This window comes from Pelobates fuscus, chromosome 5, assembly GCF_036172605.1.
Source record: "Pelobates fuscus isolate aPelFus1 chromosome 5, aPelFus1.pri, whole genome shotgun sequence".
NCBI lineage: Eukaryota > Metazoa > Chordata > Amphibia > Anura > Pelobatidae > Pelobates > Pelobates fuscus.
In genome coordinates, this window is record NC_086321.1 from 69087611 (window position 1) to 69112136 (window position 24526).

General features: G+C 41.0%; 1 protein-coding gene across 1 annotated transcript in view; it reads right to left on the reverse strand.

Annotated features, from left to right (window-relative positions):
* Window positions 1–12453: 12453 nt before the first annotated feature.
* Window positions 12454–24526, reverse strand: part of AMACR (alpha-methylacyl-CoA racemase) — a 69922-nt gene continuing 57849 nt past the window's right edge. Inside the window, exon 6 of the mRNA XM_063453965.1 lies at window positions 12454–13013. Coding sequence (XP_063310035.1) covers window positions 12604–13013 — 410 coding nt within the window. The 3' untranslated portion in view covers window positions 12454–12603. The remainder of the gene's footprint in view (window positions 13014–24526) is intronic.

The window sequence follows — 24526 nt, forward strand, 5'->3', positions numbered from 1 at the left end:
GAAGATCCCTGAAGATGTCATTTATAAAATGTTGAAAGGTTGCAGGGGCGTTGCAGAGGCCGAAAGGCATCACAAGATACTCGTATATCTTGTTTGGAAAGCAGTTTTCCATTCATCGTTAGCTTTGATTCTAATGAGGTTATATGCCCCACGGAGGTCGAGCTTGGTGTAGATAGTAGCAGTTTTTAACCGTTCAATCAATTCATTTATCAGGGGAAGAGGGTAACGATTTTTAACTGTTATTTTGTTTAAAGCTCTGTAATCTATGATGGGACGTATAGTCTGGTCTTTGTTTCTCACAAAAAACATACTGGAGGCAGCTGGTGAGCTGGAAGGTCTAATGAACCCCTTACGGAGGTTTTCGTCCAAGTATTCCTTGAGAATTTTTAATTCAGATTCAGAGAGAGGATAGATGTGCCCAAAAGGTATGGGGGCACCAGGTATGAGGTCTATGGGACAGTCGTAGGGACGATGAGGTGGGAGTGTTTCAGCTTCCTTTTTACTGAATACGTCTGAGAACTCAGAATAACAGGAAGGTATAGCTGGTTCTTCAATAATCTGAAAAATTGGAATATGTTGTAAGCATGTCTCCTTACAATACGCAGAGTTAAAGGTGAGAGAGAAGGGAGACCAAGTAATTTGTGGGTTGTGGTCCCTTAACCAGTTGATTCCTAGTATGACCGGATAAAGAGGTGAAGAGATAATGTCGAATATAAGATATTCAGTATGAGTATGATGGGTGGTTGTTCTTACAGGAATAGTTTCATTTATTATAGGGCCCGAGGATATGAGGGAGCCGTCAATCACTCTGACAGAAACAGAAGTGCTTTTGCAAACACAAGGAATTTTATTTTTGGTTACAAAGGATGAATCGATGAACACCCCGTTTGCCCCAGAATCAATGATGGCTTCAGTCGTAATTCTTTCTTTGTCCCACTGTAATGTGAGAGAAATAGAGGAGAATTGAGTGGTTGATTTAGAAGGAAGTGCACTTAGTATAGAAGTGGTATGAGCATGCTTACCACCCTTTGGCCGTTTCAATAAGGGGCAATCTGGGATCAAGTGATTTTGCGAAGCACAATACATGCAGAGGTTTAGTAGACGCCTTCTAGTTTTTTCTTCTAGAGTGAGAGGACTTCTTATAGAGCCTATTTCCATAGGATCATTTGGCAATGATGGTTTTTCAGTTGTTATTGAAGGACTAAATGTTTTTTTCCATGATGAACTCGAGAGAGCTTTTTCGGCCTTTCTTTCTCTAAGCCTTCTGTCAATGCTGATTGATAGTTGAATCAGCGCGTTTAACGTAGTAGGAAGTTCAGTTCTAGAAAGTTCATCCTTTACTGCTTCGGATAACCCAATTCGAAACTGGTTGCGCAGGGCTATGTCATTCCATTGAGTTTCTATTGCCCATCCTTTAAACTCGGCAATGTAGTCTTCGACAGGTCTATGTTTCTGCTGTAGGGTTCTGATGGTTAAATCAGCTGTAGATTGTTTGTTGGGATCTTCATAAAGAAGAGACATGGCTTCAAAAAATTCATCCAATGAGTCTAAGATGGGATCGTCATTTTCCAAGAAGGAGTGGGCCCAGGCCATAGGTTCACCTCTTAGGAAGGAGATAACTGAACAAACCTTAGATCTTTCAGTGGGATAAGATCTAGGTTTTAGAGCAATTAGTAACTTGCAGGAATTAGGAAACTCCCTGTATTTGGATCTATCTCCAGAAAATTTTTTGGGATTAGAGACAGCAGGGTCGCTAGCTGAGTGCATAACAGTCTCTGACATAAGTTAGAATCCGTTCTTTTGTAACCTGTAGGTCTTGCATGCCTTGGGCAAGTGTATCGACTCTTTGATTCAGCATAGTAAATTTAGAATCGAAATCTGCTGGATCCATTACAAAGGCTGGATTAATCTGTCACGTTTACATAGATTGATATGGAGCGCAACTGCAGATCTCTTAGGACTTAATTTGATGATTTGATTTGAGTTTTTTAATATAGGTAAATACAGGTACTGTATCTTTAATTACTTCGCTGATGGTTTAATTGGAGTAAGTAGCTTCCTATATACATGCAATCTAGCACATTGGTGTTTGCAAGTTTTAGGAGAAGTAGAACGCTATAATTGAAGTTGTAACCAGAGATTCGTTTTGGGGTTATAGATAGCAGACCAGGGGCAGCTGGTGCTTGAATGCTTGACGGACTTGAGAGCAGACTATGGAAGGAATGCTCAGCAGGCTTGAGAGAGGGAAAGCTCTTATCACAGATGAAAACAATTGACTTAGCTTCCAGAGGGTGAAATTCAGGTTCCCGGAGTTCTCCTCCGGGGAGGTTCTTTCGGAGAGAGGATGAGAGAAGTCCAGATACTAGCCATGGTCGAGGAGAGGAGAAGGAGGTTAGTTCGAGTTTCAGTCCGGTTCGGTACACAGGTATGTTTGCAGAGAAACTTTTAGCCGGTTAGATATCGCGGTACGCTGTTCATTAATCCAGCGTCTTGTATCTGGCATGGTCGCATTATGTAGCGTGGCGAGACCGCATCAGAGAGGGGGTGTGGCTAAACTCCGTGAACCCGGAAGAAACAAGGAATTACCGGTAGTTGGGGCATGACAGTCGCTCAAAATCTGCCAGGTAATTATCAATTTCAGTCTTTTTCATCAAAAGCTTTAAAAGCGCTAAACGGAATCTTCCTTGTGTCTGCTGTGCTGTACTCACTGTTTGGAGAATGTGTGGCTGCTTGTTGGACTGCTGCCAGTTTTAACTGTAGCTCTGCGTCTCTTATTTGTTTAGCCTCCTCCGCTAACAGGTTCATCACTTTCAGCACCACATCTGCCGTTGGGTTCGGACCGAACCATGCTAGCTTCTCTCTCATTGCTTTGTTGGCTGGTGATTCCTCCTCCTGAATCACTGGTGTCTCCATCTCTTGTACTGCTGGCGTTGCTGCAACCAAGTTCTCCTGGTCTAGCTCCATTAATTCTGCTATGATGACCCGCTTGGTTTTGTTGCTAGCAATCCTTCCACGGACTTCCAGTAGTTCTTTCAGTGTATTTCTTTTAAGAAGGGTGTACCAGCCTTCCATTCACTGTTCCCAGTGTCTGCTTGGAATCCTGGTGTAAAGGAAAGTAGAAGGGAAAATCCCGCCGCTGCCAACCAGTTGTGACGGTAGTAGAAAATATCCCCGTCAAGCATTCCCTTCTTCCCATAAAAGAAAATCACCCAATATTCTACGAGTAGAAATATCCCTGGAATCGCCAAAACTTAATGCTGGAACAAGACTGATTTACTGGCACACAGAACTATATAAATATAGCAGACATCACAATCCTTTCAGTAGAAAGTAAGGATACTAGATCCTAAACATACCAGGAAATAACTTGTGAGAGAGCTGTGATATTGAAACTCGTAGTTTGGCTGAAGGGATATCCAGAAAAAGTCAGAGGCTGATATAATATATCCTATAATAGACAGTGAAAAATAGGTATATATTCTTCCTCTCTTGCATTGCAAGATGTCTTGAAATCTATATAGGGCAAGAAATAGTAAATATAGTGTTCTCTAATTTTAACCAATATTATTAAAATTAAAGTGTTTACAGACAACACTATGTTTTCTATTTCTTGCCCTATATAGATTTCAAGACAACTTGCAACACAAGAGACCACTACATGGTTGGGGATTGTATATTGATAAGGAAGAATATATACCTATTTTTCACTGTCTATTATAGGATATATTATATCAGCCTCTGACTTTTTCTGGATATCCCTTCAGCCAAACTACGAGATTCAATATCACAGCTCTCTCACAAGTTATTTCCTGGTATGTTTAGGATCTAGTATCCTTACTTTCTACTGAAAGGATTGTGATGTCTGCTATATTGGGTCACAAGTAAGGTATGTGAATTATCTTTGGAATGGAAAAATAATAAATTCGTAGATGCAATTATTATTTCTGTGGCAAGTACATAAGAGAAGAAAGAACCAAATGTTTCCATTTGGGTTGATGTGGGTGTAGTCACCTAGTGTCTCTATAGATATGCCTTAACTCCACCTCTGGGTGAGGCGTGGTAATCCACAGGGTATATCTCTACTGATACTGAAGTGTGGCTGGTACTTGGTTGGTACTTGCTAATTCTAAGTGAGTCACCATCTTTCTTACCAGAGACCCCCTTGGAGCAGAAGTGTTACTTTGCAAAATTGATTAAGTAATTAGGACTTCTGTTATTTCCTACCCCTTTTTTTTTTGCAGTGCATAAGGTAGGTACAGGAATGCTTGAGGTACCCGAACGGCACTCCTCAGGCTGAATAACACATATTACATTTGGAGTAAGTGGTATATCATGCAAACATTTTTGAATAGTGGAAACAATAGTGACAGTCAGAGGAAAACATATAGCGAATACACATGAAGTGTATGCTGGATCGTCTGATAATAAGCTCATATTTAAATAGACTATTAGTAGGAATTAAAACATAGGATCAACAAGCTAAGTGTGTGGAAGAATCATGAGCGTTCCAGTGGGTGTGTGTGAGTGTGACATATGTGCTAAACATACAAAAATGTGCTCCCTGCAGTTAGTGGATAGAGTCCAATTTGGTGCTCCTAGTACCCTGTTTGCAGGCTCTCATGCAAGTCCACCCTGTCAGCGGGTTAGTCTTTCAGCTGACACCCTTGTGAGGTGTGTGTCTCGTATTGGTGCTCTGTCTATTTTGGGGGGTATCACGGCGTCTTCGGGGTGAGGTTTCCCTTCTGCCCCAGTGCTGTCTGAGAGCTGGTACACTCTTGCCACGAGCCTAGGTTCCGTTGTGGCCCAGGGCATCCCTGTAGGGATGGTGTGGTGAGTCTTATTATCATTCTCAGGTTGTCGTCGCTTGTGTCTTGCTGCCCTCTGCCTGTGTGGCTGGCACCTGTGAGGTGCACCCCTTGTTGCTCTCAGCCTGGGAAGGCCATTAGCACAGGAATATGTGGTTTGGGACTTCATTATGCCCTGAAGAGGTTTCCCAGGCCTCTTCTCACCATGAACTGTGTGCATGGCATTATGTGGTTAGTCACAGCTGGCTGTGAGCGCGCCAGCAGCTTGGCCCAAAAGCGGTCAAAGAGATCCTCAAGGGTGTCTCTTACGTTATTGTTGTCTGACCACGTAGGTTGTTGCTGCCACTTGTCACGTGTAGCAGAATCCGATGTGTCCGTCATCTTGGAGGTCCCTGTTCCCACGTTGCTTTGAAGGATCGTGGGCCCCAACAAGAGGTGCAGGGCGTGAGTTACTCCATCTGGTAGGGATATCCCCGCTCCATGGGGGGGGAGCGTTACGTGCTCGCATGAGACTGTTGGCATCAGGTGGGAAAGCGGCCGTCTTTCCTCTTTGCCTCTTCTAGTAGGCAGCAACTTGCTTCTGCGGTTCCCGTCATTCCGGTTGTCAAGTGTGGCATCGCTGGATTCGTGCAGGCTTCCCCAGTCCAATAAGCTTAGTTGCAAGGACCAATCCAATGCCTAATGCGCATGTGTAGCAAGCACAGGCATTCAAACTTTCCTATAGGATAGCAATGAATCAATGTTTTCCTATGTGGCCTCCAATATCATACAAAATGAGCTATAGTGCCTATCAAAGCTTATTGTTAGATAATGTTCTGGGATAATGTTACTGTTATTTTGATTGTCTAATTTATTTTCATTCTCAGTTATTATTACTACTGTATACTTAAGTGTACAAAACCAATAAAACACACATTTAAAATTAAAAATATTAAACAGGAGGTTATACATACAAAAGAAAACGAAGATTCTTTGAAAAGTGCTCAGTAATACCCATGCTTTATTCCCCCAGAGCATCATACATAACAATGAAACATAATTGACATAAGAGTACACCACATTCTTAATAAAATATTAATCTTTATTATCAGCATTAGAAATGACTTTCCAAAATAGGATCACATAAAAGATCCATAAATCACCACAACATGAATATTCCTATAACTAACACAAGGTTGAACATACAGATACACACATCAAAGGTGCAATATTTCCACACCTAATGAGTTTAATAACAGCATCATCTGCTCTCTACTATGCTTATTGTTGATGTTTCACTCATAATGTATGTACAGTTGTGCTCAAAAGTTTGCATACCCTTGGAGAATTGGTAATATATGTACAATGTTATGTACAATTTTTAAAGAAAACATGAGTAAGCAACGAAAACACAAATTCTAAGAGAATGGCACAATCATAATACAAAACATGGCAACAAAGAAAAAAAACTGAAATGACTCCTGTTCAAAAGTCTGCATACCCTTAGTTGTTAAAACTGTGTATTGCCCCCTTTAGCATCAATGACAGCGTGCAGTCTTTTGTAATATTTGTCTATGAGGCCCCTAATTCTTGCAGGTGGTATAGCTGCCCATTAGTCTTGGCAAAATGCCTCTAAGTCATGCAAAGTCTTTGGTGGTCTTGCATGAACCGCACGTTTGGTATCTCAGCAGAGTGGCTCGATGATATTAAGGTCAGAAGACTGTGATTACCACTCCAAAATCTTCACCTTTTTCTGTTGTTACCACTGGAGGGTCAACTTGGCCTTATGCTTAGTCATGCTGGAAAGTCCAAGAGCATCCCATGCGCAGCCTTCATGCAGAAGAATGCAAGTTGTCTGCCAGTATTTTCTGATAACATACATTCATCTTGCAATCAATTTTCACAAGATTCCCTTTGCTTTTACAGCTCACACTCCCCCCCCCAAAATAAATGAGCCACCACCATGCATCACAGTGGGGATGGTATTCTTTTCACTAAATGCCTTGTTGACCCCTCTCCTTATATAGCGCTTATGGTTGTGACCATAAAGGTCTCTTTTGGTCTAGTCACTCCAAATTACAGTGTGCCAGAAGCTAGACATGTGCAATTCGTTTTGGTCCGAATGTCCGAATAGCCGAGGTCCCGAAGTTCCAAAATTACCGAATTTTCGAAGTGTTGAAGTTCCGAAGTGCCGAAGTGTCGAAGCACAGTATTGCCTAAGTACTAATATACTTACCCAGTGGAAGAAGAAGAATGTTACACTGTATACAATTTTAAATAAAAAGTATACAAACATAGTCAGGATTCAACAGGATACTCAAAAAGCTGGAGTGATCCAGACTGGTTGAGTATAGTACTGGAAAAAATAAATATAGAATATAAGTGCAGTGTAATTGTGAATTAGATTAATAAGTGAATAAATGATATAACGAAATATTGAAAAGAGTGCAATCTTGCCTTAATGGCTCACCTCTATAGATATCCAGTGATACCCTGGTACCTACTAGGCTCAAATGCCGCAACTGGTTAGTGACTTTATTGGGCAATTAGAAATGGTCAAGTCCAGTGGCTTTGAGCTTGCTAAGTAGGTGAATGTCATTCAGCTGACATGGGTCTGGAATATGGTCACTGATAAAAGCCTGAATAGTGCCGTATGGCCAATGACTAGTATGTATGATAGCCTGTGATTGTTCGACTAAAAAAGACTGGTTAAATCAAAAACCAAACCGGCATTAGGGGTAGCATGTGGCATATACCCTGTGGAATAAACGGCTAGCATCTAGGTAGGATTCATAGTTTCCACTAGGAGCTATTGCTAGATGACTATAACACTGAACGTATAGTAGTAACAGTAGATACAGGGATGTATTCATCATGCATATTAGTAATCCCCAATTACATCAAAGGGAATACCCCTATACAGACAAAAATTATATATACAGTGACCAAACAAGAGAGAGAGAGGTGACAAACAAAGATTAGAGTGACTCTATGTGCAGAACCATACTTAGGATGTTGGTTACCTGCACATAGTGATAGATAGCCCTAGTGAGAAAAAGTAAACGAAAATGAGCCCATTGAGCCCGACGCGCGTTTCGGTGCTTGCTTAGGGGTGGGGGCCAGGGGGAGGACATTAGCCCCCCCTTATTCTAATTTAGGGCGTGGGGGCCTGGGGTGGGCAACAGGTCCCCCCCTTATTCTAATTTAGGGCCCCCACTCACCGCTCAGGGGTAGGGGCCGGGAGGGGGGGGCAATAGGGGTGGCCCCTTTAGTTTAAAAGCCCCCAATCGCACCCATTGTTTACTAAACATACCCCTACTCGCAGTATAGCGAGTAGGGGCATAATTTACTAATACTAAGTAATCTTTAGTAATATTTAGGTCTTTCAGCTTTTTGTTAGATAACTCCCTAATTCCATGGGTATTAGGGAGTTATCTACCAAGCGGCTGCAAGAGAAGTTCCGAAATTCCGAAGTGCCGAATTTCGGAATGCCGAGCCGAACCGAACCGAATTTTTTTCCCATGCACATGCCTACCAGAAGCATATTGTAACTAGGCTTGTTTGTGGCACTGGCGCAGTAAAGGCTTCTTTCTACAACTCAACCACGCAGCTCATTATTGTTTAACCCCTTAAGGACACATGACATGTGTGACATGTCATGATTCCCTTTTATTCCAGAAGTTTGGTCCTTAAGGGGTTAAGTATCGTCACGTTGTGCTCCTTGAAACAACCACACTGTCTTTTTCCAGTGCAGCCTATATTTCTCTTGAGGTTACCTGTGGGTTTTTCTTTGCATCACAAACAATTCTTCTGGCAGTTGTAGCTGAAATCTTTCTTGGTCTATCTGACCTTGACTTGGTATATAGAGATCCCCACATTTTCAACTTCTTAATAAGTGTTTGAACAGTACAGACTGGCATTTTCAAAGCTTTGGATGTCTTTTTATATCCTTATATCTTTTTACATCTTTACAAGGTTCTGTTGCCTTGTTACGCAGGTCTTTTGACAGTTATTTTCTGCTCCCCATAGCTCAGTATCTGGCCTGCTCAGTGCATCCACGTGAGAGCTAACAAACGTATTGACTATTTACACACAGAGACTAAGTAAAAAAAAAACAGATGTAGGAAATTTACTTGTAATTGCCATTTTAACCTGTGTAACCTTGTGTGTCTGTAAGAAAGCCAAACCTTCTAGGGTATGTAAACTTTTGATCAGGGCCATTTGGGTGATTTATGTTATGATTATGATTTAAAAAAGGAGCCAAACAACTTTGTGATAATAAATGGCTTCATATGATCATTATCCTCCAATAAAATACTTTTTGCATGATAAGTCATATTTTCAAAATTAATGCAAAAATGGCACAATTTCTGCCAGGGTATGCAAACTTTCAAGCACAACTGTATCGGATCATGCCCTAAGGTAATTTAGCCTGGTGTTTGGGGAACTTTGTGATATTGGCTATTCATGTTAATATCCGTATTGTAGGATTGATATATGGATCTCATTTATGTCAAACCGTGTTCCAGTTATATGAATACTTATGTTATGGTCATTTGTTGACCTGCTATGTGATCCAATTTTGGAGAGTGATTTTCAATACTGATAATACAGATTATATTTTTATTAAGCATATGGTGTGCTTGTGTCTTATATTTCTCAGTAAACATGCATAAAACAGCTGAGAAAATAAAAAATGGAATAATGGCCACTCTGTGGCTTTTCAGAAGGAAGTGTGTTTTACTTTTTGATTAAATTGCTGTTTGTTCATTCGAAAAGTACCTTTCTTCACATTGGTTAACATTTTGGTGTAGTTAGGATGATCTACTGCAAATATTGCACTAATGCTTCATATAGGAAGCTATTATCGATCATTCGCCTTGCTTATGAGTTTATGTTGCACCCCAATACAGCTAGCAGTAATAAATTATATAGTTAATTCATATATGCTTATTCATTTTTGGGAAAATAGATTATGATGTCTATAGACATTCTAATGCAAATCAATAAGTGTTTCCATAGGGATCCCTATCAAGAGTGGATGATCAATAAGTGTTTCCAGAGGGATCCCTATCAAAAGTGGATGATCTGATGCTCGCCTTCAAGACTTCTCGAGGGCTGCACCGTTCCTGTGGAACTCACTTCCCTCCTCCGTTAGATGCTCACCCAGTCTCCACTCCTTCAAAAAATTGTTAAAAACCCACTTCTTCATAAAAGCGTATCAATTAAACTGTTATTAGCTCCCGACTGACTCCTCTTCTGCAACTGTCACTAGTCTAATACTATCCTTAACTTTTTGTGTCATTTTACCCCACTCTCTCTAGCATGTAAGCTCATTGAGCAGGGCCCTCAACCCCTCTGTATCTGTGTGTCCAACTTGTCTGTTTACAACTACATGTCTGTTCGTCCAAGCGCTGCGGAATTTGATAGCATAATAATAATAATAATAATAATAATAATTAGTGTTTCCATAGGGATACCTAGGGAAACACTTATTGATCTTCCACTTTTGATGAATTAGAACGTCTAACATAGAACCCTAATATAGACATCATAAAATGGTTAATCTACAATCCAAAAATAAATAAGCATATATGATTTAACTATATAATGTATTACTGCTAGCTTTATTGGGGTGCAACATATACTCATAAGCAAGGAGAATGATCGATAATAGCTTCCTATATAAAGCATCAGTGCAAGATCATCCTAATTGTGGAATTGTGTCTTAAGAGAGTATGCTTTATTAGTATATTGCATTTATTATCGTTATAAGTGATCCAATGAAACACTTCTTTTATCATATGTCTGAATCTTTAAGAAATCACTGATGCCACTCAGATAACAGAGTATAAAACTGTTCAGAAGCGGTCGCGGCACCTATCTTGAAAAAGCCCATATCAGAAGGGCGAAACGCATTGATGGTGCCAGATGTCTTTTTCAGCATCTGGTGACCACACACAAGGTTTTTGTCTCCCAGCGAGAGATACCTTTGGTGGTCCTCCAGGAGTAGATCGTAGACGGTCGGCACAAGTGCACAGAGCAGATGCTGTCTTTTCCCAAGGAACTGGTAACCCTTTGACTGCTTGGCTGGCTCACGTGTACCGTTTGCTGTTTTAGTGGTACTTAGAAATAAGCACCACCATTTCATCTTGTAGGAGTTTATTAATTGGGGGGTTCAATAGGATAAAATAAATCTACAGTGTTTCACTATGTTACTGTTTCCTTAATTTTAAGGTACATACAGAACACATCGTGGTTTGCTACAAAAGTGCACACAGTTAAAAGACTTAGTCAGGTCTATAGCCTGACCTCTCTTATACCTTCATCACTGTTGATGCATAGATTGCTATACTGATCCCCATTTTTGGAAGTCAGGCTGTACATGTTTGTTGTGATACCCTGGAGAATATCTCACAGGGGAATATTCACTAAGCACTAACACTGTGGTTTGCAGTTTATGCAGTTTATGTAAGAAATTTCCATAACATTAGAAAATATTTAAAGGAACGGTATAGTCACCTAAATTACTTTAGCTAAATAAAGCAGTTTTAGTGTATAGATCATTCCCCTGCAATTTCACTGCTCAATTCACTGTCATTTAGGAGTTAAATCACTTTGTTTCTGTTTATGCAGCCCTAGCCACACCTCCCCTGGCTATGATTGACAGAGCCTGCATGAAAAGAAAACAAAAATGGTTTCACTTTCAAACAGATGTAATTTACCTTAAATAATTGTATCTCAATCTCTAAATTGAACTTTAATCACACACAGGAGGCTCTTGTAGGGTCTAGCAAGCTATTAACATAGCAGGGGATAAGAAAATCTTAATTAAATAGAACTTGCAATAAAGAAAGCATAAATAGGGCTCTGTGTACAGGAAGTGTTTATGGAAGGCTGTGCAAGTCACATGCAGGGAGGTGTGACTAGGGTTCATAAACAAAGGGATTTAACTCCTAAATGGCAGAGGATTGAGCAGTGAGGCTGCAGGGGCATGTTCTATACACCAAAACTGCTTCATTAAGCTAAAGTTGTTCAGGTGACTATAGTGTCCCTTTAATTGAAGCCTTAAAGGGTCACTCTTAATTTTCCTACAGTGTTTATGGTGCGAAGATTGTGTCCCTGTTGCCTATTTCAAACCTTCAAGCCTTTCTCTTCCTGGCTGGAAATATCAGCTTTGTGCAGCAGTGTACCCCAGATGTCTTTGACAGGCTGTCAATGGCCGAGTAAGTAAATACTTAAAAGGGACACATGAACTAAGTAAGTCCTCCGCAAAAAAAGGTGTAAATGTTCAGTAGTTGTAGAGGCCAGTTCTGGAACTAATAATGAAACATACCTTTTTTAGGGAATTTGTGTAAACTTTAGTAAATGCAACAATGAATTGTTAATTCATTAAGAACACATTATTGTTTTTTACATACATATATGAGTTAGTTGGTTAGAGCAGTAGTAATGTCACTGCTTTAGAACTGTAATAATAATAATAATAATAATAATAGAGATTCCCTGTATATATCAGATTCTATGTTATCAGTATAGATTTTGTATTATACTGTACTGTAGACAGTGAAGGAGAGAAGTCAAAGCAGAAATCTGACAAGAAAAAAAAATCCAAAACACAATTTACTTTGAAAATTACTCAGACTTTAAAAAAACGATATTGGGAAAAAAAATTGCTGTACAATTCATATCAGACCCACATAAGGCCTTGAGTTTATATAAATAATCTCAATATAATTTATTATAGAGTTCAAATAATCACCTTAATTATTTAACAATTGCACTTATAAATGAAAGGGTTACCAATGTTATTTCATTTTTATAATTGACTCTTTGGTGTGTTACACGCAATTGCTCCAGAAGTCTGAAAATTGGAAATTTCTTTAGCGCTGAAACCATATTCTGACAGGACTTCATAAGTGTGTTCTCCTACAAATGGATCCCTGCTGGCATCGGGAGCTGCAGGTGTTCTGGAGAGAACTGGGGCAGGCCTAGGGCTTACTTCCCCTTGATCATTAATGATAAAAGATCCTCTCTCCTTATTATGCTGGTGTGCTGTAACTTCATTCAAGGACACAACAGGAGTTACGCACGCATCAGTCCCATTAAATATGTGGCACCATTCTGCTTGAGTTTTCTGTTCAAATGTTTCCGTAAATATCTTCCTTATTTCAGGCCAATCTGAGAAGCTCATCTGGCTGGGAAGATCTGAAGAGTCGAGATTAAGCCCTGCAGATAACAAACATATAAAAACTAATTATAGAGATACCAGACGGAGATACATTTTGCAGAAGAAAGTGAATGACAGATCTGTATGAAAAGTAAAAAAATGCACAAATTAACTATTTATTTCCTCGTTTTAGTTTTTCTGATGACAATTTGTTCCAAAGGTTACCTTTGTGATTCCATCCCTATGTTCTGTAGATCTTCTTGTACTCAGTAGATGACAGGATAAATACACTTAGTCAGGTCTATAGCCAACGATCTTGACCTCATCCATGAATTCTACACAGGGGCTTTTCTTACTAAATTTGTGTACTAGGTTCAGGGGAAAATGCCGTATATTGTGAGCCATTTGACGCCTTTATGTTGAGGTTCAAAATAAGTAGACTTCTCTGGTCACTGACAGTCATTCTAAATGAGATCTTAGATCTTAGGAGGTTTTTATATGTGGAACGGAGTCATATTAACTTTATCATTATTGTAAGTGAAAGATCAAGTTAACAATTGCCCACTGAGTTAGAGTGCATACAATAGGCCAGTTGATCTCTTGCAACTGGATCTTTAAATTATACCCATCAAGAAATATATTATATATAAAATCCCTTCTGTCATCTACCAAAAACTCAGTAATTGCTAAAATTGCTTTTGCTGATTGCGATGCTATTATGGCCAGTTTTAGGAATACAAACACTGTTATGTATTCTTAACACTATAACACTCATACACTTAACACTATAACACTATAACACTTAACACTCCATAGAGTGGAGTTAAAAGATGTTTAAACTTACCGTTTCTCCATCGTGACGACTTGCCACGCCTTCACAGCTGAGCTTTTCGATCTTGCTGATCTTAGCCAATCCAATGATTTTCTATAGTAAAAACACTAGGAGGCAATTGTGCATGCATGGCAAATACTGCGCCAATTAGCAACTCCTCATAGAGATGCGTTGTATCAATGCACCTCTAAGGGGAGGGTTTAGGGTCTCCATGCACAGCGTGGTGACGCTGAACATAGGTGTTGCACAAAATGCAGCACTGAAGTATAAAGCACCTCTAGTGGCCATCTTGGTGATTGCACCTAGAGGTGCTACTAGGCAGCAATGTGAAATCATTAAAAAGCTGTATACAGTTTTAGCTTAATTGAAGTTAGTGTATAAATCATGCATCTGCACTCTCACTGCTCAATTATCTGCAATGTAGGAGTTCAATTGCTTTGTTTGTGCAGCCCTAAGCACCTCATTTACTGAGATTCATACAGCCTACCTGCACCTTCTGAAAAAAAAAGTTTAATTTTCTATAGATTCTTGTTTTTGCAAAAGTGTATTTAATTCACAAGTTCTTGTTTCTGGCTCTGTGGATTGCCAGCTAGAGCCCATAAACAGCCTCCTGTATGTGATAAAAGTTAAATTACCAGAGTAGGGGATATACCTTCTAAAAGTTAGCATACTGTGCTGTAAGATCTGAATGAAAATACAACTTTTTGTCAAGAAGGGTGTGTGTAAGAGTGTAGACGTTTTTTTCCCCCAATTTGACAATTTTATTTTCATATTTAGTTGGGGTTAGGGTTACAAAAAGGAAGAGGGGGGAGTTGCATAATGTATCACAGTGAGAACATATTGTGGCATATTGAACATTGTAATTTAACATATTGTGGTTTTGTAATTTGTCCACTGTGCCTCGTATTGTTCTTTGCTGGCACGGTCCTTCGGCATACTATGGTGAGTAAGCGTTTTGGTTGTGATCCCATTCGTAGACATTTTAATCTGGTTCATATTGGCATTAAAACTTAAACATTATTACACTGTATTCCTTAAAGTCATCATCTGACTCACTTACTCGGTATGGTGGTACAGTGGGGGGGGGGGGGGTTACAACTCAGGTGGTGTCTGTCAGCTGGGAGGGTATTGTGGTTTGGGGTTGTCCCGGTTCTGGTTTCCTTGCGAGCCCGGCCTTTCTTACATGCTAGAGTGTCATGTATCAGAGTATCACGCTTGTCCCTATTTTGTCTGTATGGGACTTTCTTGCGTTCTACCTATGAAATGGCTTGCTATCTCGCCTCTGTATAGGTCGCCCTCTCACACTTCCCCGGTGTCTTGCTTTCCCATGGTTTGCCAGTATGTTCCCCACAGTCGCCCAGCTTCTAATGTTGCTCCCGGTTTCCTAATCTGTTTTGCAGCCATCAGTTCATACTCCCAGTTGGTTTGTATTTGTTGCCTCAGCATATGGCTTGTTGGGGCGGTTGTCGTCTTCCATGCCCTAGCTATTAAGGTACCTGCTGCTATCAGAGTTTGGAATAGGAGTTTCGCATGGACCTTAGATAGGTGTTGCGGCCATATGTACAATAGGCATACCTCAGGGGTTAATTCTATTGGTATTGGCACGAGGTGGGTGAAGATTTCGCTTACCCAGGCCCAATAGGGACAGATGAGTTCACACGTCCACCATATGTGATAAAGTGAGCCTGTCTCAGATTGGCACCGCCAGCAGTGGCTGGGAGTGCCAGGGAGTGTAGACTTGTTTTGGTGTTTTGAGAATCCCTTTAAATTTGTTTCTTTTAAATTTAGAGAAGAAGCACAAACAATCAAGCAAAACAAAATATGTGATGTTCTAAATTAAGGGTAATCTATTTGAGTTTTTAAGTGAGTTGTGAAAAAAAAACCAGTATCACAAACACATGATGGCTTCCTTCACCGGAGTTGCTAAAATGTTTGTGCTTGGCATTTCTGTCATCTCCCCACTCCAATCCCGCCTTCCACCCCACTCCCCCCCCCCCCTCCCTCAAATAAAAGTTAAGTGACATAATATAAAGTGTTTAAGGTTTAAGTCTTTGGTCCCAGTGGACAATCTACAGAAGCGAGACTAATACTTGTACTGTTCGAAAAGATAAGATGAGTCATAAGACCAAGCTCCAAATAATTTCATATACACAAAGTAGACTTCTGGAAATAAAGAAATAAATTACAACGCATCAGCTCTTCACTTCACTCTGCAAAAAAAAAAAAGCCTTAAATGATAAAAGCTGTGCTTAAAGAACAACTATAGGCACCCAGACCGCCACTTCAGCTTAATGAAGTGGTCTGGGTGCCTGGTCCAGCTAGGGTTAACCCTTTTTTCTATAAACATAGCAGTTTCAGAGGAAAGGAAATGTGATTTTATGTGCCTTTTAAGATCATCTACGGGTTAGAAAAAATCATTGCAGTAACTGAATCTATTTGATTTCTGGTGCCAGCATGAAAAATATACCATAGATTGTGTGTCCAATGCTTCTCTAGCAGAAGCTCTAGATGCAATACTTCTCATAGAGAAGTACTGAATTGATGGATTGTGATGTTTGCCACACATGCACCATATGTACAAAAGGATTGTCTGTGAAAAACATCTGATTAGACTAGCCACTATGATTGAAGGATCCAGTCATCATGATTGTAGAATCCAGCTGCAGTGAGGAGACTGTCCCTGCACTTGGATTACAGTGATTTTAATGAGTAATAGTGATTTTCATGATATAAACAAAATTGGGGGCCCTGTATTTTAAAAAAAATAAGTAAAACACATTCAACTGTTTTAGTTTTTTTTATTAGTGTTCCTTTTATATGAATATAAATCATGTGTGCTATTCTTCACACACCTCCTTCCAAACCTTTGTTTGTTTGTTAATAATGAATGTTTATGTTTTTGTGCAAATACATTCATGCTGCAATATGCTCTCGTAAATAAATCTATTTACAGACAATCTTGCATGCCCGTGTTTACATACATTGAAATTCAGCCCTGGTGAGTAGAAACGTACCCCTGATGATTGTGCATTGAACCCTCCACGCTTGCAGTGGTGAATACATTTTAGACCTAGAACTAGTAGAGTAACACTTAAAATTTTGGGCCTTGAATTTATTATGTATTTATAAACTCATATGTTATTTCATATTAATATAAGACTTTATTATCTCTTACACCATTCAGTGCTCATACTTTCAATATTTGGTTTTAGGACCACGCCTGGAAGGGGGCATCGATGAAAAGAAGCATTTCAGCCTGCTGTGCCTTCACAAAAAGTGACTAACAGCCTGTATGGCCAGTCTTATCCCATGATGTGTAAGTGCTCTGAGCGTGAGCTTTGTGTCCTGTCAGCGCAGCGTCTACTGATTCGCTCGCACTACGCCGATAGTGGATAGGGATGGTCCTGCCGAACCCAAGACAATTGTCTTTTTTTGTAAATAAAAATGGATTCTCAAATATTGGTGAGTCTGCAGACATAGTACCTAGCAATACAAACACCACTAAAAGCTGTTTATGATGCTTGTAGTTCCCCTTTAAGAAAACAAAACAGACATGTTTTAATTTGCAAGCGGGGAATGTAACTGACAGATGCCTTAGCTCTACTATTGCTTTATAGCTGCTATCCTAAGTTATCCACTAACCAATGCTTCTTCCTTATTTCCCGCAAGGCATCAAGTTCACAAATTGCACAGAAATGACAGGAACCACTGAATAAACAATAAGTGCAGTCTGAACGTATCAATGCTTATTCTGCGGATAAAGAACTTTAAATCAAACAATGAGGCAATTGTCTATTCTAAATGTAATATTTTGAATGCATTTTTGTATTTCCATTTTTAGATGTACAAATGTTAAAACAATTTAAAATAAGGTATTGCGTCTGGAAATGAAAATAAGTAATAGCGCATATAAATTATCTGGGTCGTAGAGCTATGGCCAATTAAGAGGCAACCGTAGATAATGCATTACAGAAAGCATGGAATTCTCGGTTTTCTGCTTTGTATCTTACGTTCCTAAGAATTTTCAATAAACTGAACAAAACTAAATCAACAGTGTATGTCTATAGTATCATCTTAGTGATATTGCATTATAATATTGATACCGGAGAAACTGACAGAAGCCAAGCACAGAGAGATGGACACAGGTTTCTTCAGGAAGGAAGAGATTCTTTATTCGGATCACCGATCGGGACTCAGAGGGACTAATGTCACCAAAATACAAGTTCTGAGCCCCGGACAATAGTGCAGGCTCCCTATATAGGCACATAACTCCTCCCATATTAAGCTCCACCCGCACATTCTCTTAACCAATCAATACAAATAAGAATTAACTTCCTGTTTGACCGCATGGCCTGTCCAGCACAATGGAGGAGGGGAATACTACATCCTGTATTCTCGCACATGCTCCGTACACTACTGATCGTATCTTGCCACGTGCAACCAACTGATCGATACGTCAGCATATGCACGTACACATGCCACGTGGTAATCTCGGCCTACTAAATTTATTTTTACCGAGATTCCACCACATTCCCCCCTTTGATGCCTCTTGATATTTCACAATTACTTGAGGCATCACTTAACCTTGGTTTGCATACACCTCAGGTTACCATGAACCAGACCAGACTTTTCCTATGATGTGAATCCCTTAACACTCCTCTTCCTGCATTGGTTCTCCCTGATCTAGAGCCTTGTATTTATATATGGACATTATCTGTGCAGCAGCCTTCCTTTCTGCTATATTTTCTATCAGGCTTTGCACAGACCTAACTACTAAGGGGATAAGACATGGCAGGAGTAGACACAACATTAAAATCAGTAGGACTCCGCCTACCAATGCCTTAAGCCCTCCAAACTGCTCATACCAGCTACCAAACCAACTGCTTGGATTGTACCCTTTCCATACCTGAGTAGGCACATGCGCTAGTTTAACCATATGGCTAGTAAGCTCAGCTATTGCTTGCCCTTCGTCATCTATTTGAAGACAGCAACTGCTCAGGTTAAACTTCCCACATACACCTCCCTCTACTGCCAATAGGTAATCCAAGGCTAATCTATTTTGGTACACTGCTGTCCTCATCTTGGTATTATGTTTTGCTAGAAGATTGAGCGGGTTTTTAGCGTTATGGGGGATCTTATTATCTATACTCATCTCTTCATAAAAGGAATGGTATACCTGATGAGTTTGTGAGGTTACCGTATTGGTCTCTATCCCTATAAACAATACTGTCCCAGGGTCTAAACCCGTCCCGTATATTTGAAACCCAAATAAATTACCATATCTATCTAAGAATTGGTCAGGATTATTTATAAGAATATGGACTGGATTGCATTCCATAGACTTACAGTATGGATTGGTAGGCAACTTAGTCACAATCATATCCTTGTCTGCTGTCTGTCCCCAAGTTGCCCACCCCACACAAGACCAATATGGGCAAAAATTATAATCCCTATTTGGGCATCTAGGACTCACATACTTATTTTTACTGCTGGGACAAATATATTTATCATTAGACCCATACGTTCTCTCCCATCTAAGATCCCCACATACATTCCACGTCTTTCTACCACTTGAGATTGCTTTGCATGCATCAAATAGCAGAACACCCGAAGAATGTACGGATTCTAATACCGTTTTATTTATTAGGGTCCCCTGAGGATTTCCATTCCTGAGAGTCAACCAAATTGTACGGGGTTGATACTCTGGATTGAAGCACTTAGGTTCTCCTACCCCTAGATGGCATACACTATACTCTACATTTAGATATCTACACCTAGATACATCTCCTTTACATTCATATTGTGAATGCCAAATTAGAGTCTGGGAAACATGATTACCTGTTCTTGTAGTCTTAATGCATACCTCACAGCTAGGAGTGTCGGTACCTCTACCTTCCTGAATATAAAAATACATATAAATAAACATTATCATAAGCACATCTTTCGTCGGCATCCTCAGTCTTCGTCTGTGCGATGGCACCTCAGCTTCCAGGTGTAAGGGCTGCAGGGAATGGAGTTCTGCTCGTCTTCACAGGGGTCCCTTCGAGACTTTCCTGACTTTTCAATCACTCGTTGGTGAGAGGACAGGCTTTATTATGGCCGTCTCACTCACTTACCAGTCTCTGAAACAATAAAATTTGTAATCCACAAAGTTCCTCGTCACTCCTGAGTCGTGCGCTTTAACCGGATCTTGCAGGGATTCTCTGGATCTGCTGTAGCTTGCCAAGAATCGACCGCTGCTGGTTTAACCCTGGAGTGATGTATCCACGGAGTTACTTCGGCCACTTTTATCGCTGTAGGGGTAGACAAAAGAACAACATAAGGACCTCTCCACTTGGACCCTAACGGTACATTATTCCACTCTTTAATCCACACTTGGTCTCCTGGGTGGTAACTATGAACTGGGGGATAAATATTCACAGGTAATCTATCTTGTACCCATTTCTGTACCTCCTCCATAGTCTTACCCAACTCTACAACCTGCTGCCGAGTAATTCCTTCTCCCAACTGACTCAAATCCCCCCTTAAGTTACCAAGTACGGGAGGTGGTCGCCCATACATGATTTCAAAAAGAGAGAGGCCCATCCTTCTGGTAGGTGTACTGCGGATTCGTAACAGAGCTATGGGCAAAAGAACGTTCCACTTAAGTTGGGTTTCCTGACACATTTTTGCCAACTGGTTCTTAATAGTTCTATTCATTCTCTCTACCTTACCAGAACTCTGAGGTCTATATGCCGTATGAAGCCTCCACTTTATACCAAGCATATGAGTCAGTTGTTGTAGGCATTGATGAACAAAAGCTGGACCATTGTCCGATCCTATAGAGCAGGGTAGTCCATATCGGGGTATTATTTCTCGTAGCAGGAATCTCACAACTTCTCCTGCTTTCTCTGTACGAGTAGGACATGCTTCTACCCAGCCTGAATAGGTGCACACAACTACTAGTAGGTAGCGATGTCCACCAGATTTAGGCATTACTGTATAGTCAATTTGTAGATCGGACATAGGGAGTCCCCCCATAAACTGGACTCCTGGTGGCTTTACTGGTCCTTGCCTTGCATTATTTTTAGCACACGTTACACATCTTCGTACAATGGCTTGAGTTAAGTTGGACAATCTTGGTATGTAGAAATGTTTTCTGAGAGATTCTTCTGTACTGTCTCTCCCAGAATGTGTCCCGTTGTGATAGTTTTGGACAATTTCTACCGCTAGTGATGCTGGAATAACTATTCTCCCATCTTCTAACTGATACCATTTGTTCTCCAAATACTTTCCAGGTTCAGTCTTTAACCACTCCTCTTCTTGAGCTGTATAAACTGGAGTCCATTGAGACAGTGGGGTTGGTATAAGAGCAGCTATATGTTCCACATATTCCTGTCTTCCTGATTCAGCGGCACGCTTAGCTGCATTATCTGCCATCCGGTTTCCTTTAGTTACATCGCCATCTCCTCTCAGATGCGCTCGACAATGTATAATACCGACTTCTTTCGGTTCCCATACTGCTTCTAATAGTTGTAGTATTTCAGCTGCGTACTTGATTTCTTTTCCCTCTGAATTCAATAGTCCTCTTTCTTTATACAAAGCTCCGTGGGCATGAGTGGTTAAAAACGCATACTTGGAGTCCGTGTAAATGTTCACTCTTAAACCTTCAGCCAATTGTAACGCTCGTGTCAGTTCTGCTTTCTGTGCTGATGTTCCTTTTGCCAGTGGCCGAGCTTTATCACCTTGTCTATCGTTGTTACTGCATATCCTGCATAGCGGATCCCTTCTTTCACATAACTACTGCCGTCTGTGTAATATTGAACATCGGGGTTCTGGATGGGAAAATCACGAAGATCTGGTCTACTTGAGAATACTTCATCCATCACTTCCAAACAATCATGTTGACTTTCAGTAGGTTGTGGTAAAAGGGTAGCTGGATTTAAGGTATTTACAGTCTCTAAATGCACTCTTGGGTTTTCACACAACATTGCTTGATACTTGGTCATACGGCTGTTACTAAACCAATGATTTCCTTTGTAATCCAACAACGTCTGTACTGCATGTGGGACTCGTACATAAAGTTCTTGACCCAGAGTGAGTTTATCGGCTTCAGCTACCAGCAGGGCGGCTGCAGCTACGGCTCTTAGACAAGGTGGAAGTCCGCTGGCCACTGCATCCAGTTGCTTAGACATGTAGGCAACAGGTCTTTGCCATGATCCCAAGTACTGTGTCAATACTCCCACAGCCATTCTTCTTTGCTCGTGTACATACAGGTAGAATGGTCGTGTGTGATCAGGCAGACCTAATGCTGAGGCACTCATCAAAGCCTTCTTCACATCTTCAAATGCTGTTTGCTGTTCTTGAGTCCATAAGAAGGGGTCGTGTTCTGTACCCTTGATAGCTGCATACAAAGGTTTTGCCAATATCGCGTAACTGGGAATCCATATCCTACAGAAGCCTGCTGCCCCCAAGAATTCCCGCACTTGTCTTCTATTCTTGGGTGTTGGTATTTGGCACACAGCTTCTTTTCTCTCTGGCCCCATTATCCTTTGACCTTCAGAGATATGGAATCCCAGATATTTGACAGTTGGCAGACACAACTGAGCCTTCTTCCTAGACACCTTGTATCCTGCCTTCCAGAGAATGTGTAGTAGATCGTGTGTTGCTTGCTGACATACTTCTCTTGTAACTGCTGCTATCAACAAGTCGTCTACATATTGTAATAATACACACTCTCCTGGGATGGACTCGAAATCCAGTAGATCTTGACTTAGAGCTGAACCAAATAGGGTCGGTGAATTTTTAAACCCTTGAGGTAGTCTTGTCCAAGTCATTTGGCGTTTCGAGCCCGTTACAGCGTTTTCCCATTGGAAAGCGAAGATACATTGGCTTTCTGCGGCAATTCGGAGGCAAAAGAAGGCATCTTTGAGGTCTAAGACTGTAAAATAGGTAGCCCCGCCCGGAATCAAAGCAAGCAGGTTATACGGATTGGGCACAACTGGATGTATACTAACAACCGCATCATTGACTGCTCTCAAGTCCTGCACAGGGCGATACTCATCTGTACCGGGCTTTTGAACAGGCAGCAATGGGGTGTTCCAGGGGGAAGTACAGAATTTTAGGATACCATACCATATGAACTTATCCAGATAAGATTGAATGTTCTTCTTAGCCTTCTGCAGAATGTGATATTGTCGTAGGCTCACTGGATAAACCCCAAGTTTTAGTTCGATTTTAATAGGTGGAATATTGCGGGCCAGTCCCGGTGGGTTGTTCTCTGCCCAAACTCCTGGTATGTTGAATAAGGATTCATCACTCCTAGGGTTTTGGCTAGTCAACGCTGTATAAAGTCGCCACTCTTCTTCCTTTGGTACGGATAATGTCATAATACCTGAAGGTCCATTAAACTTTAAGGACGTTGTTCCGTTTGGTAGGAACGTAATCTGCGCTTGTAGTTTGGATAGCAAATCACGTCCCAACAATTGGACTGGACATTCAGGCATGTAAAGGAATTGATGTTTTACTATGTGGCCTCCCAATGTACAGAGTCGACTTTTAAGAACCGGTTTTGCAGCACTTCTTCCAGTTGCTCCTATTACGGTAATAGTTCTTCCAGATGGAGGAGCAACTAGGTTAGTCACCACCGAATGTTCAGCACCAGTGTCGATCATGAATGCACTCCTTTTTCCCCCTATTGATACATCGACCATAGGCTCCGCTCGACCAAGGGGGATGGAGCCCGGTCGGTATCAATAGTCCTCCATGACCGTGTCAGCCAATCCTACAAAGTCCCTACCTTCTCTATCGCGGGACCTTTGCGCTGCGGGATAGTACCTGTCTTCTCTTACACTTCCTCTGTTACCACTATTACTCCCTCCGGGGCCTCCTCTACCTCTCGCTCTGCCTCTAAAGTTTCCATAACCTGCCCTGGGTGGGTCTCTCTCGTACTGCTCTCTTTTCGGACACTCGCTTCTCCAATGCCCTTCTTCTCTGCAATACGCGCACTGATTCCTACTCAGGGGCTCCCTATTCCACCTACTATCGCCTCTATCTGGGCCCCGTCTATCTACGCCTGCGATCGCTACCGCTAGCATATCCACCTTTTTACGCATCTTGCGCTCTTCCTCTTTCTTACTTTCTGATTCCCTATTCATGTACACCTTATTTGCTACCTCCATTAGTTGGGTGATGGACATTCCTGCAAACCCTTCTAACTTCTGTAGCTTGCGCTTAATATCCCCGTAGGCTTGGCTGACAAAGGCAGAGTTTACCATTCGGGAATTCTCGGTGTCTTCCGGATTAAAGGGGGTATACAGGCGGTATGCCTCCAATAATCGGTCATAAAAGACACTGGGCGCTTCATCACTTTTCTGAATCACCTCAACTGTCTTCAACATATTTATGGCTTTCTTCCCTCCGGCTCTCATGCCAGCAATTATAGCGTCTCTATAGGCTTTTAGTTGAACCATATCTGCGCCATTAACATTCCAGTCGGGATCGGTATTAGGATAATGGGTTGCGGCCCATGCTGCTGGATTGGCTTGGTTTAAAGTACGGGCTTCTTCCTCTAGCGCTTTAATGGCCGCTTGATTAATCCTAGTCCTCTCCTCATTATTAAACAATGTCATTAATAATTGCTAGCAATCAGCCCAGGTTGGATTATGCGTCTGGACTATCGAGGTGAACAGGTCAATCATGGCTTGTGGTTTCTCAGTATACGAGGAATTGTGGGTCTTCCAATTCAAGAGATCGGTAGTC